General features: G+C 43.2%; 1 protein-coding gene across 1 annotated transcript; it reads left to right on the top strand.

Annotated features, from left to right (window-relative positions):
* The first annotated feature begins 570 nt into the window (after positions 1–570).
* On the top strand, positions 571–18,274 carry tango6 (transport and golgi organization 6 homolog (Drosophila)). The gene is made up of 18 exons (XM_052062022.1): positions 571–767; positions 1,524–2,182; positions 2,420–2,536; positions 3,273–3,420; positions 3,510–3,613; positions 3,824–3,986; positions 5,074–5,141; positions 6,415–6,527; positions 8,192–8,368; positions 8,449–8,575; positions 10,137–10,343; positions 11,142–11,285; positions 11,912–12,379; positions 12,906–12,963; positions 13,075–13,233; positions 15,171–15,322; positions 15,505–15,618; positions 17,088–18,274. Exons 1-18 carry the CDS (start codon positions 716–718, stop codon positions 17,262–17,264), a joined length of 3,207 nt encoding a protein of 1,068 aa, XP_051917982.1. The 5' UTR covers positions 571–715; the 3' UTR covers positions 17,265–18,274.
* Positions 18,275–19,325: the final 1,051 nt, after the last annotated feature.

Raw genomic sequence — 19,325 nt, 5'->3', positions numbered from 1 at the left:
CTGTATACAAAAAAAAATCAAGTGTTTCACAAAGTTAGAATGACAAGGTTCAACATTGTACCCCAAGTTTGTCAGCTAGTTAACACAAAGCAATTGCAAAGGTTTTCCTCAGTCTTTAATTTGCCTCAATCTGATTTTGCAGGCTTCAGAATCATGGGGGAGACAATTTACTTCATGGTGGTGCACAAAACCATCAGTGACACAGTGACAAATTGCAAAAGGTCAAAATAATCCCGATGCTCATAGAGCGCTGTTTTAGAAACACTCAGCACAGAGTACTTAGTGTTACGTAAAAGGGGAAAATACGGTTACGAAAGGTGCACGTGTGACAGGGATGACCACAGCCTTGAGAGGATTACCAAGCAATGGCGGGCCATAATTTTTTGTTGTTCTTTTTTTTATGGCGGTCCATAAATCTGAGGGAGAGTGTGCGTGTTTGCGTGTGTCTGTGTGTGTGTGGAGAGAGAGTTTATTGAAAGGAAGATTACAATCTAATACTATTTTCATGGCCACACTTGCTGCTCTAGCTTCTGCATGAGTACGAGTTCTTTTTTATCCGACGGTTCCTAAATGCAACCCTCCAGCAAATTATTGTGCGCCGTGACGTATTATTTCAGCGCCAGTAACATGTTTTTAACAATCTGGCGAACACTTTCCTAAAACATGCTGTAAAAGAAGGACTCATTCACAAGTTAAACATGTATATGAAGACAACATGATTGCGGAAATAATCTCAGCATTGAATGTGCTCACGAAACCCCTTGCTGGTAAGCGGTTCACAATTTATAGCGGTTTGAATTGAAATGACCACGTAACTGGAAACGTTCCGAAAGCCCGCGTCGCCGCTTAGCTTTTTACGCACGTAAGAGATGTCTATTATTTATGCATGTGTATAAATTTATATGTGCATGGTTCGTTCAATGTTGCAAACAATTGGAAAGAAGTTTGCCAGATATTCCCAAACAGTTGTAAGGTTGCAAACAGTTTTTCTTGTCACCATCAAATGTTTTAACATATTAAAAATTTTAATCTCTTTTACCCATTTTTGCTTTTTGTTCATCTAAATGTGCTTTTGTAAATTATGTATGCTTGTTTTAAGTGCACATTTTTATCCCGTGTTTTAAGCTCTTGTGTCTCTGAGTATGATGAAAAGCGCTTTCAAATAAAAGGTATTATTATTTCGACAAGAGGTCCTGTTTTAGGCCGTTTACATTGTTGGCGAACATCTTGAGAGATTGTGTGCAAAATAAACAACATTCGCTGGTGCTCACCGACTTCCAAACCTTCGCCCACAAATAACGCGGAACCGTTTCAGTTTGCAAATTATGGGCTTACAGTTCGACAACGAAAACGGATTTTTAACTCCTTTTTTTTTGGGTTGCATTTATTTTAGGTTTTTTTTTTCAAGAAACAATCATTTTACACAGGAGATTTTTATTTTGTTGATTACGTTATCAAACAACTGCATAGCAAGGTGCTTATTGTTATGTGTCATGATAATGTTGGTGGTGTTTTGTTTGCAGAGGCGTCTGCATGTAATGCACGAACCTCAAAGGAGGAGGCGCTTCTGTTATCACTGCGGGGGAACATAGATGTTCTCCTGGAGCAGCTACACGGTAACAACAGTCTGCAGGAGGCAAGGAGACTCAGGGAAGATGTATTGGTTGACGCGAGCTGGTACTTAAATGATACAGAGGATGTGATTTGGAGCTTTGTCCAGGAGTGTCTGCTTCTATTGCTCAGCTTAGCACGCCACCTTTCTGCTGAACTCAAGCTTTTCCAGCAGACACCTGCTCCTTCTGCCAAATTACGCACCCCTGAGATGGCTCCCCCCTTACCACCAGATGTCCTCAGTTTCTCTCAACAGAAAACAATTGGAACAGCCCTTCAATTTGTGGTTTCTTTTGGCCTCTGTCCATTCTTGGCTCCAGGAGTAGGTGTGCCACTTGGTCACAGGTCTGCATTCGGCGCCATGGTGGAAAAAATGGTGTCTGGTCAAACTGCTGCTGGAGCAGCACACCAGCTTCTGACAACAACCACTATGTTGTTGCGCTTTGCTGAACTGTCATCTCTTGCCACGCTGGTGTTCACCCGGCACCTGGGAGATGTGATAGCGGCACTCTGTCAGCTCGGTTATCAGCCACAGAAGTCCAAGATGACAAGCAGCACAAAGAATGTTCAGGTAGCGCTTCGTCGTGTTGGTTTATTTGCTCTCTCCGTTGATTGAATTCAACTCGTGTGCCTCTGTCATGACTAATTAAGGAAATCATCACGACCCAAGGCGGCCTTCTTGAATATGACTGTTGTATTGGATCTCATGAGATTGTACAAATTGTGCGTCTGGTGGATTGTACTGTATGTTGTAAATGTTTCTGTCAAAATGCTGGCACAGGCTGAGATTTTTTTTCTCTCTCTTTAGGAGTTGAGTGAAGAGGAACGTCGAAACAGTCGGGATGCTCTCCAAAGTCTTCTAGTAAAAGTGTATCAGCCAGTCGTTATCAAGGAGCTTCTCATTTTACAAGGTGGAGCCAAGCAGGTATGCTTTAGTCTTGTTTAAATAAAATAGAGGCTGGACGGTGGAATAGTGATTAGTACATCAGTTTTGAGGTTGGGGTCTCAATATCTGCCCTGTGATTTGCTGGCGACTCGTCCAGGTTGTACCCCGCCTCTGACACAAAATCGGCTGGGATCATTTCCATCTCACCTGTGACCCTAATGAGAATATTATGCGGTATAGAAAATGGCCGGATGGATGAAATAAATAAAAACAAAGGGACGAAAAACACGGCGACCCAGTAGTCCAGTGGTTAGCACGTGGGCTTCACAGTGCAGAGGTACCGGGTTCGATTCCAGCTCCGGCCTCCCTGTGTGGAGTTTGCATGTTCTCCCCGGGCCTGCGTGGGTTTTCTCCGGGTGCTCCGGTTTCCTCCCACATTCCAAAAACATGCGTGGCAGGCTGATTGAACGCTCTAAATTGTCCCTAGGTATGAGTGTGAGTGCGAATGGTTGTTCGTTTCTATGTGCCCTGCGATTGGCTGGCAACCGATTCAGGGTGTCCCCCGCCTACTGCCCGAAGACGGCTGGGATAGGCTCCAGCACCCCCCGCGACCCTAGTGAGGATCAAGCGGCTCGGAAGATGAATGAATGAATGAATGAATGAATGAATGAATGAATGAATGCAGGATGAAAAACACCAATATGTAACTATGAGGCCCAAATGCAGTCATGGGAATTGAGGCTGAATGTACCATCTGATGTCTCTCTTCCATAAGTCTGGTCCTTTAGGAAGCTCTGCTAGTTCCAGAAGCAGGGGAGCTCCTGACTGGCTGAGGCGTCTTTGTGGTCAGTTACTCTCTGAGCGTCTGATGCAGCCTAATGGGGTCCAGGCCGTAGTCAGAGCCATCCTGGAGGGAGGAACAGGTGAGCGAGTGGCAGATGATGAATCCCGGAAACGCCAAACAGAAACGTCACATTGAGCTTCTTTCTCAGACACTGCTTATGTCCTCTAGGTGGGTCAGATTGGAAGAAATGTGACAGTATAGCCAAGATTCTCACAGCATGCCCCCAACAGTCCGAATCAGCTGAGACCTACTATAAGCAAGTCTGTTCTCAGGTCAGTTTACACACTCAAAGCTACTCTGAAAATAATGGGACTGAAAAAAAAAATGCCTCATATAGCGCCATCATGAAACGCATTAATCAATCTGAATTGTAATTTAACCGTGAACGTCATTTGGGGTTATTTGATCCGGAGTCCATTGTCATAGTTTCATTAATTACCGTCATCTAATTGCATGAATTTGATTGGTTTGTGTTGGTGTAGATCCTTGAGCTCCTGCATATCAAAGACGCGCTTACAGCTCAACAGTTTCAGTGTGTGGCCACAAGGGCAGCTCTCAATTTGCTGCAAGAGAAGCCCAGATTTGCTCAGCCCTACTTGCTGGTTCCTGTGTTGAGTCCTCTCTACCACTGCATCGTGGCCGCTGGTTAGTAACAATCTCAAACACGTGCACAAGATTTCATTTTCAATAGATGAAATTGTCAAGGCTGTTATACGTCGGGCTATAGCCAGTGATGCTGTCATCTTACTACTGCGTTACAAATTTTTCCATGAACAATTAATCAAATATGCATTCAATCTTGAAGTAAAAATCCCACCGGATTATGTGACCGCAGGAGTTCCCAAATGTAATTGTTATATTTGTAAACAATGAAGATATTTTGTTTAAAAAAAAGTACGTTAGTCCAGTTATGTTGAGTAACCCCCCGCCCCCCACCCCCACCCCTCAGTCTTTTTAAAGTAAATATTCTCTTTATTTTCTTTTTAATAAAAACAAACTTCATTCATTAACATCCCTGTTAAAAATGCACTTCTGGTTAAGTAGATTGTATTTTAAGTAGGGCCGTTAATCTAACTTTGCTACTGTTAAAAACAAAAAATCCGTAAACTACGGTAAGTTACTTTTTCAAGGTACCGTAACTGTGGCAAGTCTACATAGTTTGCGATAACATGTTTTCTATTATGGTGTTTTTCTTGAGCTCTCTACCACCTGTTGACATAAAATTTTGTAAGTCCTAATAAGTTTTGGAACAAAACAAAAAAAGATAAGTATCTAGTTTAATATATTTTACACTATGTTGCTCCCTTAGGCTAGTTATTAAGTAGGTAGTAACTAGTTACAGTATGTCTGGGCCTCCTCAGTGATGAAGAAAAAAAAACAAAAACACGTAGACACGTAAGAGTGGTTTGACATGCTTTATCGCACTTGTGAAAAGACATTTCTATTTACAAATGTTCATAATTATCCAACTGTAGCGAAATGCTCCAAAATGTGTTCTATCCTTTCAAAACAAAAACAAATAAGGTGGCAAACTCAAGGCGGTCCAAAAAAAAACCTATCGTTCCTTCTACCTACCCGTCTGCAAACCGATGAGTATTTCCGATTGAGATTTTATTTTGTCAACATATACAATGGGGACACCTAACTGTCCATTTGATGATCGACACGTAAGCACCTGTTTCAATTGGAAAAATGCCAAAAAACAAAGTACTGCCTGATTTTTTTTTTCCAGCTGATGCGGACTGCCAAGTTGCCGTGGAGGAATGGGAGATGACGCAATGTGTGGAGGACATTAAGAAGGTCAGTTCGTCTAAAAGCGTCTGCAGTGTGGCTCATAAGAATGAAATATTTTTGGAGAAATAAAAAAACAGGTTGTCCTCAGTTTTTATGATGAAGTTCAATTTCAAAAATAAGGTCTGTCGTGTTTACGCGACAAGACACACTTTTTTTTTCTTGTATGAGCTACGATGAATTGGCTTGCACGGGTCTGCGAAATTATCAAAACGTAGTTCACCTTGCCCCTCCCCCCCGCCTGCGCATATTTAGATCTTACCTTGCGGCAAACTTACAATAGACACAAAAATAGAGCCCTCTATAGCAACTGCTATTACTAAGCGAAACCAGTACCCAAGCACCCGAGTAATAAGGGGTGTTCACACGGCACACATTTGCATTGGTGCTGCACTGACGTATTTTGTTGCGATCGATCTTACACCGATGCAAATTTTGTGGAGCGTTCACACGTTAAAAGCTGCTGACTAAAGAGAAGCGTGTTTACCCCGGTGCAGCCTCAATAAGATACGGGAATAAAACAAAGAGCTGTCGCGGTGGTTCTTTTTAAAACATACACCATATTAATTTGTTTAACTCAAGCAACTACAAGCATGTCCTTGTCGGTCTCTGTGTCTTCTGTTCGAGAGGCGTTCAATGACTGCCCCCGAAATCGTAAATCAACGATGACTTCAATGACACTGAGAAAAGCAAACGTAATGCGCCAAACAGAAAATCAAGAGAGGAAATCACAAACTAAATTCTATGGGGGGGGGGGGGGGGGGTTGTGAAAACACAACAGAGGAACCAACTACACAAACAACTCCAAGACAGTCCAGTCTCCTACAAAAGGGAAGCTGGCGGAAGTACAACAGAGCACGAAAGCAACGCATACTACCCGTATGTAATCAACTCTTCTCATGCGTAGCGAGTCTACCCGTATAGCGTTCACCCATACCATTTTGCATCGGTGCTGCCCTGCAAACGAGCATTTACTCCGGAGCAAATTTTTCAAACACCTCCTTGAGCAGGGTTAAATTTGCTCCGGTGTAAGCTATTTTCAGGGGCTACTCCGGTGTAACTTTGTACGTGTGAACGTTCTACGGGGGCAACCCGGGTGCTGCACCGGAGCAAAAGTTGCCGTGTGAATACCCCAATATAATGCTCTTTCTATTGCATGTTTAATGAGTATATATATGAGTTTATAGGGTTAAATGATTTTGTTTTTCGTTTTATTTTTCTATACTCCAATGTCATGCATATCACAGTGGGGTTTTTTTCCCCTTGGATTTCTTGTGGTCAGATTTGGGTTGTGGGCAACAGCCCTTCAACTACTCTTCTCAGAGCATTGGAAGAAGTTCTTCCAGTTGTCTTCACACTCTTCTGTTTCACCAAGCAGAACGTCTGCAACCTACGGTACGTTTTTTTTTTTGTTTGTTTTATCAGGACTGCCATTTGCTCTTTATGCATGGTGTCTTTAACCTCCTAAGACCCGAACTCTTGCAAGGCATGCATTTTTATTTTATTTTTATTTTCTCTTTGATATTTAGGCTATTTGGGACCTGATGAGTGTAAAAACAAAGAATTATCATTTTGCTTGTCTACATCCTAACTACTGTTAAGGCACCAAACTCTCCGATTAACCCCAGTTCATGGGGACAACGCAGTTTGTGTGTCCCAGTTCTTCTAATTCTCTATGTGAAAATATACAGAGGTTGAACTTGAGATTATAATTAGTGTTATAAATAAATTAACAATACATTTTCGGTTGTGTGATGTGAATTTAGTTTTTTTTTTCTTTTTAGTAGTATTCTAAACTGTCTTTTGTTGTTTATTATTCTAAAATGAAGAGACATTCAGTAGTTGTTAAAAATGTTTTTAGTTTTGAAAAGAATTTTGTTCTCCAATGAGGTTGTGATGCCTTGGCTGCATACACACGCACACGCACAGACACACACACACACACACACACACACACACACACGTGTCTGCCCTCTTCAGTCCAGTTTGTTTAATGTTCACACTGACATTTTTATAAACAGACCAGAGGACGTAAAAGGCAATTAAAAAAAAAATCCATGACGAGATAGACCATGGATGGATAAATTGTAAGTGCATTCTGTGCACATTGTGTCCTTTTCATTTAGTGTTCACACTGACATTTTTATTATCGGGCCAAAGGCTAAGCAGTTAAATGATGCATAAAGTCATGTCTTGGTTGCTCTTGTATTCTTTGGCGTTGGACTCAGCATGACTTAGATTTGTTCTTGATTTTACTGTTTGGTACTTTCTACCGCCTTTATTAGCGATTTGTCTTACTGTTTATTGTGCATGTTAAATCGCTCCATGTACAGCACTTTGTATGCAGCGATGGCTGTTTGAAAGTGCTCGAGAAATACCGGTACTGTTAACTTGACTTGACTTAACTCTGCTTTTACAATGCTCTCTGTTGGACAAAATGTGCAGTCTTTGCATGCCTGGTCAACCCACATTGACAGACTGGCAGAGAGCCCGCTCTTCCGATGCATTTGCTTGTTTGTACTGTTCACTATGCGTTTTCTCTATGCTAACTGCGTTTATCACTGATCCTCTTCATTGGACGGCGCCACGTTCACATTTGAGCTCCGGTGTTGGTTTCAATTCAACCAAACGTAACGAGTGTTAGCGTAGCGTCAATCTCATCTCTCGCAATTTTCACTCAAATGAAATATGATTCTCTATTGATCTTATTGCAAGTACTGTACATGATTGTATTTTGTGGACGAAGGTTTAAAGCTTCTCTTCACCAGTTGAATTGTACCCCGGCCGCTATGACATTCAGGAAAATGAACTGAAAGCACTCTGATGATAAACTCCGTGGAATCGGGGGGTAGAACCCACAGTACTGAGATTCAGTGTGTGCTGAGTTTGTCTGAAGATGAATGAATGAATTTCTGAACCAAACCAACCTGCATGCATTCTTGTAGCCGCTACTGACCAATAAGAGACGAGAGCAATGTCACATGGTTTGTTGTTTTTATAGATCATTGGACAAATGTGTGTGTATGTGTATGTGTGTGCGTGTTCTTTCTGCTTCACAGAGCTCCATGTCAGGATATTTTGCTGTGGTACCTGAGCCATGCTGAGACCTCCGCCGTCCTATCGCTACTCAGGCAGCTCTCAGGTTTGCAGGATCTCAAGAATGACGTAGCAACAGGCTTCCATTTTAGCCCCGGCAGCAATGGTGGAGTCCAACTTGGCTGTAGAGTAGGCTGCAGGTGACGGATCTAGTTCTAAGGGGGGGGGGGGTCTTTACAAAAGTTCTCTATTATAAACTTGACCGTGGTTTGTCTCTCAGTGATGAGGATGATGCTCTGTATGAGAAGCTGACAGGCGAGCAGTGGAGGCTAGAATGTCTGACTCGCCTGCTGGCTGAACTCAAAGACAGTGATGTGCCTGGAGATTTCTTCCTTGACCTGCTGCAGGTGAGAAAATCAGTGTTTGCTTTTTTTTTGCAACAATGCAATTGTCATTTATTCACCCCGGTCAAGCTCTGACAAGCAAATCCAGTCATCTTGTCAAAATCAGAGATAACTATAATGCACCACACAAGGCAGGAGTTGTCCCAATTCCCTCCTTTAAGAAGCCTCACAACCAGAAGAGGATTGGTTTTTACTGCTTATACCCTTTAGGTCACTGATGTGGAATGAACCACGGGGAAAAGGTTAGCTGACTGGTGGCAGTGATATTTCAAAAGAGGGTACAGCATGAACTGAATGCACTCTGATTTGCATCCTCAAATGAAGTGCATTGTTCATGAGGTCCATTGCAACTTCAATATATTCCTTTATGAATGCTGGTCTGCGGTTACATACCTGTGAGGAATATTCATTCATTCATTCATTCATCTTCCGTACCGCTTGATCCTCACTAGGGTCGCGGGGGGTGCTGGAGCCCATCCCAGCCGTCTCCGGGCAGTAGGCGGGGGACACCCTGAATCGGTTGCCAGCCAATCGCAGGGCACACAGAAACGAACAACCATTCGCACTCACACTCACACCTAGGGACAATTTAGAGTGTTCAATCAGCCTGCCACGCATGTTTTTGGAATGTGGGAGGAAACCGGAGCACCCGGAGAAAACCCACGCAGGCCCGGGGAGAACATGCAAACTCCACACAGGGAGGCCGGAGCTGGAATCGAACCCGGTACCTCTGCACTGTGAAGCCCACGTGCTAACCACTGGACTACCGGGCCGCCCTCTGTGAGGAATAAATATTGTTAATTCTGCACAATCGATATCTTTTACTTCAACTAATGGGAACCAAGTAAGTGACACTACGGAGAAATGCATCATAAGATAAGATAAGATATCTTTTATTAGTCCCACACTGGGGACATTTACAGCCTCCAGCAGCAAGAATGTATGTAGAAAGAAGAAAAAAACAACAACAAACACCGTTCAATTAAGGGCAATATAAACACAAAATGGATAAATCGCAGTGCTATTTACAATTGTCATTTAATTATTATGATTATTTTTTTTAGGCGGCCCGGTAGTCCAGTGGTTAGCACGTCGGCTTCACAGTGCAGAGATACCGGGTTCGATTCCAGCTCCGGCCTCCCTGTGTGGAGTTTGCATGTTCTCCCCGGGCCTGCGTGGGTTTTCTCCGGGTGCTCCGGTTTCCTCCCACATTCCAAAAACATGCGTGGCAGGCTGATTGGACACTCTAAATTGTCCCTAGGTGTGAGTGTGAATGGTTGTTCGTTTCTGTGTGCCCTGCGATTGGCTGGCAACCGATTCAGGGTGTCCCCCGCCTACTGCCCGAAGACAGCTGGGATAGGCTCCAGCACCCCCCGCGACCTTAGTGAGGATCAAGCGGCTCAGAAGATGAGATGAGATTATTGTTATTTTTATTCAGCAGCCTGACAGGAAAAAAAATAACAATAATAATTATAAAAAAAATAACAATAATCATGAAGGACTTCAAATGTTTCTCGTTAACGTGGTTAATAAATACTCCATTTCCAAAATGGTGTTCCTGCAGGAGCTAACCAGCTGGACGGCAGTAGCTGAGGAAGAAGAGGAGAAGGATGGACAGCACTTGAACATATCTTCCATGACACTCTTGGAGGTGGAGCAGGAGCAACAGGCTCGGCTTGCAAGGCAAGGCCACACATTGGCTTTGCTTCAGGTGTTGGCCGCAATGGTGGAGTCCCTTCAGCATACTGTGATACTGAGAAAAAACTTACAGGTTTGTGACCAATGTACGTCCCCCTCAGATGCATCTGGAATACTGAACAATCAATGATAATGATAAGTCCTTCTGCTACATTAGGATAGTGACAAATGTAATATTTGGTGGTTGGTTCCGTTTCATTTTTCATCACAAAGAAAGATTGATTATTTTCCGTGGCGCCTTTGTTTTAACGGTCACATGCAATCTGTTTGTTCTTTTGGCTTCAGTGTATTTAGTGAATTGCAGATTGTCACCACATTCCTCTGTAATCTCGAGACGGAATACAGGCTCACCATTCTGAAGCCATAACACGATAAAAACCATTGCGATTACGTCAAGCAAAAGAGAGAAAGCTGGCCGACAACGATAGCGACTTTTAAAGCATTCGAGAATCCCTTACGATTGAAGCGTCCCTATCCATTCATGGACAAAACACCGCAATTCAATTTATTAATATTTCTATTATGGTTGTTAAATTGAAGCAGATTAAGGGAAGGTGGCGTGACAGTTTCGATAATGTATTTGATAAGCAGAATAAATATTTGTTTGGCTTGAAATGTAGTTGCCTGACAGATTAAGAAATGACTCTCGTACGTTAGCATTACATCGTTGAATAAACTTATTTCTGGCACGCTAACCTCTGGATCGTGGCATAGTGGTTGAAGGTTCTCAGATAAAAGACTTCTCATCATTTTTCCCACAAGCCTTTGCTCTTGTAAAGTAGTGATTGCTCTTTTATTTTCCACAACGCTCTACTTAAGAGGCAGCGTTTGTCCAAAGACAATGTTTGATGTCATTCCGTCTTCTCCGCAGGTGATCGACTTCATAGGTTCTCTGCTTCAGAGGGCATGCATCGTTCTGGATAAGGCAAACGGTGTTCTCATTGAAAACCCGATCGAAACCCAAACGCTGAGTATGGCGATGGGCCTGGTGGCAACTCTGCTTTCTGAACCGCAGGTACTCCCTTCCGAGACACAAACTGTAGTCACTCAAATGAAAAACAATCAAGTCTCACGTCAAGAGTATTTCTCGAGCACTTTCAAACAGCCATCGCTGCATACAAAGTGCTGTACATGGAGCGATTTAACATACACAATAAACAGTAAGACAAATCGGTAATAAAGGCGGTAGAAAGCACCAAGCAGTAAAATCAAGAACAAATCTAAGTCATGCTGAGTCGGAACGCCAAAGAATACAAGTGAGTTTTGAGGAGGGCTTTAAAAATGGGTCAATCTTGTCAAGCATATGATTCTTGAATACACTGCGCTTGTATCGTCATCATTATTTGGGTTATGACTTTTACAATTGGACCACGATTGATCTGAACAGTCGACATGACGTTGACCTTGATCAACTATTCGAAACTTTGCATCTGACATCCAATCTCTGTATCTACAATAAGAAATGATGACATTTCGCATGTTAGTGATCAGCTGTTCCCTCTGCTTTTGCATTTTATCCGTCACGCTCGCTCGCCAGATACAATCGACGGCTTCTCTTAACGAGGCAGCCCTTGATCATTCGAGTCATGACGTAGCACATCAAGAAAAAATGTTTCACTTGTACTTCAATGTTATCCCCAGCTTTCCCCCGACGTCTACTCTTCTATGTCAAGACTGCTCCGGCCGCTGGCGACTCTTTCGCAGCAACATCCGGAGGCGTTCATCCAAGAGCTGGCCTCCAATTTAAGAGCGGTCATTGCTACCCACGGTGCCTATCATCTCACTTCCAGCGCTTTCTCGGGCTCCAAAGACGGCAACCGACCACCCGAGAGCGACATTCTGCCTTCAAAGAAAAGAAGCCAGATTGAAACGAAGACAGCACGGACTCGCCCCCCGTCACCTCCATCCGTCATGAACAAGCTTAAACAATCCCGTATCAAAGAGCCGACGTCCTCTGAAATGTCACGTTCCTCTAAGGCCTTTTCTGATTGGCTGCTTGAGGCGTGTCACCCCGATGTTCCAACCAGAGCATTTGCCCTGAGGAAATTGACCCAAATGGTGCAATCCAGAGACCGAGAAATTGTACAAGCCCAGGAGAAAGTCCTGATTGTAAGTTGTGTGTTGTTGATTTTTCCCCCCCATTGATTTTCCCCCATTGAGTCAGTGCGATGAATGTACGTCCATTTTTAAGAAGAGTTGCAGGTGTATTGGGCGCTGCAGGTTCCGACAGCCTCTTCTGGTGTATAATGAATGAACACCTGAGCCCACTCCTCTCGGGGCAACATCGGCGATACCGAGGGACTTGTTAGTTGCCTTCCTACTTCAATATTCTCTTTTATCGACGTGCCCTCGCTCTCACATTGGGCAGCCATTAACCATCTGTCCGGGCAGCCCAACCTCCCAATATTGATTTTTATTGTGTTTGTGTTATTTTCTGAATGTTTTTCCATATCGTACCGCGAGGTTATCTTTATTCCCGCGGGTGAGTTTTGAATGATTCCCTTTGTAGTCTTGGTTGCTCTTTCCCAGTTTGGGGTCCTCTTTGATTTGTCTTGCTTAAAATCTGATTGTGTTACATGGTCTTCTAGTGTTCGGTATGTGGCGATTAATAAAGCATTCCATTTGTTTTCACTAGCTCTTTCTTGAAAACCTGGATCACGAGGACTCCTTTGTCTACCTGTCAGCCATTCAAGGTAATGTCATTTTTTTTGTTTGTGAATAACTTATAGCGTTATAATTGCGGGAGAACTCTTTTGAGTGTCTTTAATTCCTCATGCAAAGACGTCATGTTTTACTATCTTTAGGACTTGCTTCATTGGCTGATTTCTATCCTGAGAGAATTCTGGAAAGGCTCCTGAAGGATTTTCAACAAGGTTCCTCACTCTCGACATCCAACAAGGACCAGTCTTTGGAATTTCGACTTAAAACGGGAGAAGTCCTAATGAGGGCAAGCAGGGCTATGGGTGGGTATCATCACCTCATTTATCCATTTTGTGTATTTGTTGCTGATATATTGTCATCACTTTTTCCAATATGTTCCTAATGGATTTCTGAAATTCAGTCTCAAATGCAATTGGCTGGCGAGTGGCGAACAATCTCTAGTGCAGGGGTGTCAAACTCATTTATGGCGCGGGCCACATTTTAGTTTCCATTTCACTTGGAGGGCCGTTATGACTGAAACCATATAAAGAAGTCAAGAATAAGTAAGTGTTGATTCAACTATTGTTTAAGCTACTATCATGAGGGTGTTGCTAACACGAAAATGGTGAGAATATATCTGTTATTTATTCCATGTGAGAATTTAAAATTTTTGGTGGACATTTTAGAAAGGATCCATGAAAGTTGACATGTTTGAGCTGCTTTCGCGGGCCACATAAAATGACGTGGTGGGCCGAATCTGGCCCCCGGGCCTCGTGTTTGTCACCTGTGCACTCGCGTAACACACATTTCCCCTGTAATTATGCTTAATGAAATATCCAAATTCTTGGTAAAATGACATTTTCTGCATCCATTTTTTTCTCCCGTACAGAATCGTGTAATTTTTGCAACAAATGTTAGTGCAGAGGCATATTTTATTCATTTTATGCATAGAAGACATTCACCACAAAACCTATGACTAAAATCTCGGTCTCACCAGCGGTCTTGGCTTTCTGTTTGCTTTGGCAGTTTATGGGGGTAAGATCTTGGCTAGTATCTCAAAATAACAATGTAAGAATTATTTGGTGATCCACTGCTTGGTAATGGGAATTAGGATTGATCGTACTTCTCCACCATACATCGTTGTGCAACCTAGAAATGTTAAAAGCACAAATAATTGGGACAAATAATAGATTTTTTTGTTTTTTGCTGCATCTTGATGCAATAAGTAACATTCATTCATTCATCTTCCGAGCCGCTTGACCCTCACTAGGGTCGCGGGGGGTGCTGGAGCCTATCCCAGCTGTCTTCGGGCAGTAGGCGGGGGACACCCTGAATCGGTTGCCAGCCAATCGCAGGGCACACAGAAACGAACGACCATTCGCACTCACACTCACACCTAGGGACAATTTAGAGCGTCCAATCAGCCTGCCACGCATGTTTTTGGAATGTGGGAGGAAACCGGAGCACCCGGAGAAAACCCGCGCAGGCCCGGGGAGAACATGCAAACTCCACACAGGGAGGCCGGAGCTGGAATCGAACCCGGTACCGCTGCACTGTGAAGCCGACGTGCTAACACCACTGGACTACCGGGCCGCCCGCAATAAGTAACAATAATTGTAATAATATCATCGTATCTAAAGCAAAATCAAGATATATTTTGTATGCAATACAAGTATACGATATTGTCATATTGACTTGATAGTAAGTACATTAGGGGATGAACGACTTTATAATTGTTGTAGTCCACGTTAAGGTAATGATAGTCGAGTCAACTTTGAATAATCTCTAATGTCATGGATTTTTTTTTTCCAGTGGTCAACAGTGCTGTGCACACCACAATACAAAAGCTCGCTCGCTCGCTCTCCCCATCGCCCTCAGTCATCCAATCACCTTTCGACTCTCACCGTCAACTTTCATTGCCTCGCGGACAGCTGGAAATTGTAAAACTACAAAAGTATCGTCAGATCCCGATTACCTATAGGACTCTTGGGAAAAGTCCTGGCCAACTCTGTTTAAAGGATTAAAACTCCCAATCGTCCCTCGTTTACTCTAACGCAGTCACCGGAGGGAACGGGGAATTTTCCTAAGCCGGCGTTAGAGAGACTCGTGTGAGTTTCTCACTACCTCAGTTTTAAGAAGTCAGTCCTGTTTCGTCTGCCTTTTAATGAGTAATCTTCGTACAACTCGGCTAACAGCAGTCGTGGTAAGCAACTCGTTCAATGGAACCACCGTCTCATCTTCTTCCCTTTTTCTCCTTTAGGGGAGTTGGCGCCCCACCTCGGTCGTCCCCTGATTTCGGTGTTCCTGAGAGGAACCAGAGACCGTGACCAAAGTGTCCGTGCCAGCAGTCTCTCTAACCTGGGAGAACTGTGCCAGAGACTGGATTATGCACTCGGTCCGCTGGCCCAAGAGGTAAAGTTGAAACGAATGACAGTACCAGATGGACATCACGAAACATGATTGCAAATGCTTCTACGGTGACACGATGCATACTACTGATATTCCTGTTTCCGCAATGAAACAGTTTTGACACCGGAAGAACGATTGTTGCAAATCTCCATAGCGGTGATGTGTCTCACGTGTGTGTTGTTCAGCTGAGCTCCTGTCTCACTGCTCTGATAAGGACAGAGAAGGAAGCAGAGGTGAGGAGAGCTGCCGTCCACGTTATCACCTTGCTGCTCCGGGGCCTCAGCGACAAAACCACCCAGGTACAAATATACGGTCGTTGACGTAATGCATAGTGTTGCAAAATTGATTTTTCTTTATAAATCTGAGCATGCGGCTCTTAATCAGGTGCGGTCTGTAGCCCGGAATTTACGGTATTTATTATAGTAACGATATAACACTCGACTGTTAAAATGAGCTTTTTTTTTCTTCACATTTTTGGGTAGTGGTGCGCCGCGGAATTTTTCAATGAAAGAAAATGTGCCTTAGCTCAGAAAAGATGGAAAAACATTACTCCAAACACTTTATCACACGTGTTTTGTGGAGGTCATTTAATCGCGGGAGCAATTTGTTCAAGGTGTGCGCCGTGTCCTTGAGCTAACTTTCAAACTGTTTTGGCTTGATTCACACAGGCGCGGTTACCTATGGGAACAACAGACATCATTATGTACATCATCACATTTCCTGCAATTGTTGTCAGTTCACCGCTCATTTACATTTTGCACGGGAAATGTGGGAGGAGGCCAGAGTATTTCGAGAAAACGTATGCATGCTCAGAGAGAACGTGAAAACTGCACCCGGAACATCATGATTGTGAACCGCTCATGCAAACCAATTCTTCTAGGCTGCCCTCAATGAATTAAGAAGAAGAAGAAAACCCTTTATTAGTCTCACAATGGAGAAATTCCCAATTCACAGCAGCAAAGTTATGAAAGTAAGAAGTAGAACAACAAAATATAGGAGCTGCTGGAAAGGCAGCCACTCTCGCGGCGCCATTTTGAAGTCAAAATAACAAAAATAACACAAGACAACACATAGGACACAGACAGTCGTTCAATCTTCACCAATTTTCTGCATACACTTTGTTGTCTGAAGCAGTTCTAGATGAAAGAGGAGAGGATCAAAGTGTCCTTTCTCCAGTGGATCAGAGACGTCATGCTGAAAATGTGCACACGTCTGCTACAAGCTAAGTTTTGAAAGCAAACACGAAGCTGTAGCGTCCATTGACGAAAAGAGATGAGTTCACTTCTCCTGTTCCACGTAATCCGCTTCAAACTCCAAGCCGCGACTCCCAGCTCCAAATCCGCATCGGCACTCCGCGCCAACGCTCCTTTCTTCTCATCGTCGGCTCCTCAAGACCTCCATCCATCCAGCCGCAGACCGTTCAACAGCACCGATCTCTCCGCTGAACAAAGCAGCATTATTGATTCTTTTATTCAATGGCTGCTAGGTACTCATTAAAACCTTGACCCTCCCCCGCTACCAAAACAGAAATGTAATGAGCGGTTCAGGTGTGGCTGTGGTTCTGATCTTAGACCAGACTCTGTCATTAGTGAACACCAGCTGTACGGGGTTTAATGATACCCGGTGACATGAGAGCAGAAACGCATCACAAAGGTTAGGCCCAGGTGGTGACGCTCGTGTGGAGGGTGAAGGGTCACGTCGGGATTATCTCATCGTGCGAAAAAGGATCGGAGCCGCTTCACCATCACTTCTTCTCCGTGTCCATCAGGTCCTCGGTGACGTTTTGTTGGACCTGTACCGAGCTCTAAAGTGGGTGCTTCGATCTGACTCGGATGAGGTCGCTGTGCTTCACGCCCGGCTGGCTCTGGAGGAGCTGGATGACGTTATGCGAAGCCTCATCTTCCCCAAACCAAAGTTGGAGAAGAAGATAGTTGTCCTCCCCTAAAAGTTAGATTTTTTTTTTTTTTTACAGTATTACTTTTTTCTTTACTTCTAGCACAACGCTTCACTCCATGTCACATAGTCTTGGCCGCAACCCTACAGAATCACAGTGCATTGCGTTTTTTTAATAAGGATACGAGTGGATCGACTATGTCAGTATATTCGGTTGTGGTCTTACATATAGATCCTGTAAAGTTTTACTAATCATGTCTTCGCCTGAAGAAAAGTCCATACGTTTTTGTTATCGTGTACCGTATGACTTAATCACCCTTTTAGGAATGATGTGTTATTTGGACTTTGAATTTTCCATGAGCTTTTAATGGTTTTCACAGGAATGAATGAGATATTTATAACATTTCAGGTTTGTCAAACATAAATGGGTAAAGCAAGTTGTAGCAGAAATCTTGGCTTAACACTCCCCAAAGTCATTTAACGCGTTCATTTTTCAAAATTTAAAATTAGGCCCCCGCCTACCAAGGACGTACTTGTACGTCTAAGTCTATTTTTTTTTTTGCGTCATAGAAAGGAGGAGCGTCTGATGCAATCTGTGAATGAGAATAAGCCGTTTGCATTGTAAATCATGTAAAACAGCGACCAGTAGGTGGCAGTGGTGCCTCACGTGCTTGAAATGCATGCTTTCACAAAAAGCTCTTTTTGTCTGGTTTTTGCCCAGGAATCGCCATTTCCATGAAATTTAGCCATTTTGTAATGCCCGATTGCTGAACAATGGAACAACAAAGTCCAAACTTTATTTTAGGCTCCATGTTTATATAGCATTTGAACCAAATATTCTGTGGGCCTTGCAAGATCAGTCCAAATCCAGTAAAATGCTGAGATTGAGGGGATTGCGCCAGTGAAAATGGCTGGGATTGAATGAGTTAAACTATTTTTTTAAAAAAAAACAATATTAATGTTCACTTGAGAAGTGGGTGGGCTCAAGCAAAATGTGCTCTGTCCTTAGTTGTCCAACACATTTAGATGCAAATGCCATGAAATAAAAGTTGGACTTCTGAACTTGTCTCAGGTTCATCTTTTGCTCTGAAACTCAAATGTCTTCAGTATACTGTATCCAATACTTTTAGAGGCGACTTTATATAGGAAACCACTTTGCAGTTCCTATTCCTGTGCTCATGACAAACTAAAATATTCATTATGTTAACGTGTTACTCATTGTGAAAACTAAAAATAAATCGGCATAAGTTCCGTGAGTTATCCTTATTTAACATGGAAAATGCCAATCTGGATTGAATACGTTTTCCATGGAACGCTTCTAGATACGTACCAGAAATGGCCCACCCCACTTGACATGAAGGAGTAAGAGAGAGAATTGATCTGCTTATCCCGCTTTGAGTGGTGTGCGTGGAATAACTCAAATCCCTTTCTGCACATTTGAAATGAATTAACATCAGTACCATATGCTAGCCTGTGAACAACATGTATCATGTTTGTCATTTTTTTTTTCAAAACGTTTACGTTCGTGGAGCATTCCGCATTTCGAACATCCAATTAACATAAACCTTTCCAAAAAAAAAAAATGACCAAGATGGACATACATGTTTATCACAGGACAGCGCCGATATTTTAATTGGCCATTTTTGTTTTCTTCAACAGGATCAGAGTAAGACATTTGTTTGAAAACGCAATGTAGAAATGTGCTTTGGAGTATTGTGATACAAAGCTGTACATTTATACTGAATTGGAAGGTGGGGGGGTGCCGGCTCTAAATAAACACGCCCAAATGGCTTTTAGGGTTTGAACAGGGACCGACTCATGAGGCATTCCATCCTTTGTCCTCCATCCCTCTCATCCATCCACCTCGGTGTACGAAGCCTCCCCTCTCCCCCCCTCGGACGGCAAACATGGCAGACTTCAGCCTGGTTTCCATGGAGACATACAGAATCGAGGTATTGCAGTGGCATGAGGCGCTTTACAAATGCAGCCTCGCTGAAGCAGCATTTTGATCAAAGCTGTTTATTCTGGGGTCGTATATACCGTTCTGTGGGGACTTCAAATTGGAATGAGTCACTTGGTTTGGTGCTTTCCATACCCAAATCTCTGAATATAT

Source organism: Hippocampus zosterae, chromosome 3, assembly GCF_025434085.1.
Source record: "Hippocampus zosterae strain Florida chromosome 3, ASM2543408v3, whole genome shotgun sequence".
Classification (NCBI taxonomy): domain Eukaryota; kingdom Metazoa; phylum Chordata; class Actinopteri; order Syngnathiformes; family Syngnathidae; genus Hippocampus; species Hippocampus zosterae.
This window is presented reverse-complemented; position numbering and strand designations above follow the sequence as displayed.

Coding starts and splice junctions, on each gene's coding strand:
- tango6 (XM_052062022.1), top strand. CDS start 716: ATGATTGCGGAAATAATCTCAGCATTGAATGTGCTCACGAAACCCCTT. Junction 2,537..3,272: donor TACAAGGTGGAGCCAAGCAG/GTATGCTTTAGT, acceptor CTCTTCCATAAG/TCTGGTCCTTTAGGAAGCTC. Junction 5,142..6,414: donor GTGTGGAGGACATTAAGAAG/GTCAGTTCGTCT, acceptor TCTTGTGGTCAG/ATTTGGGTTGTGGGCAACAG.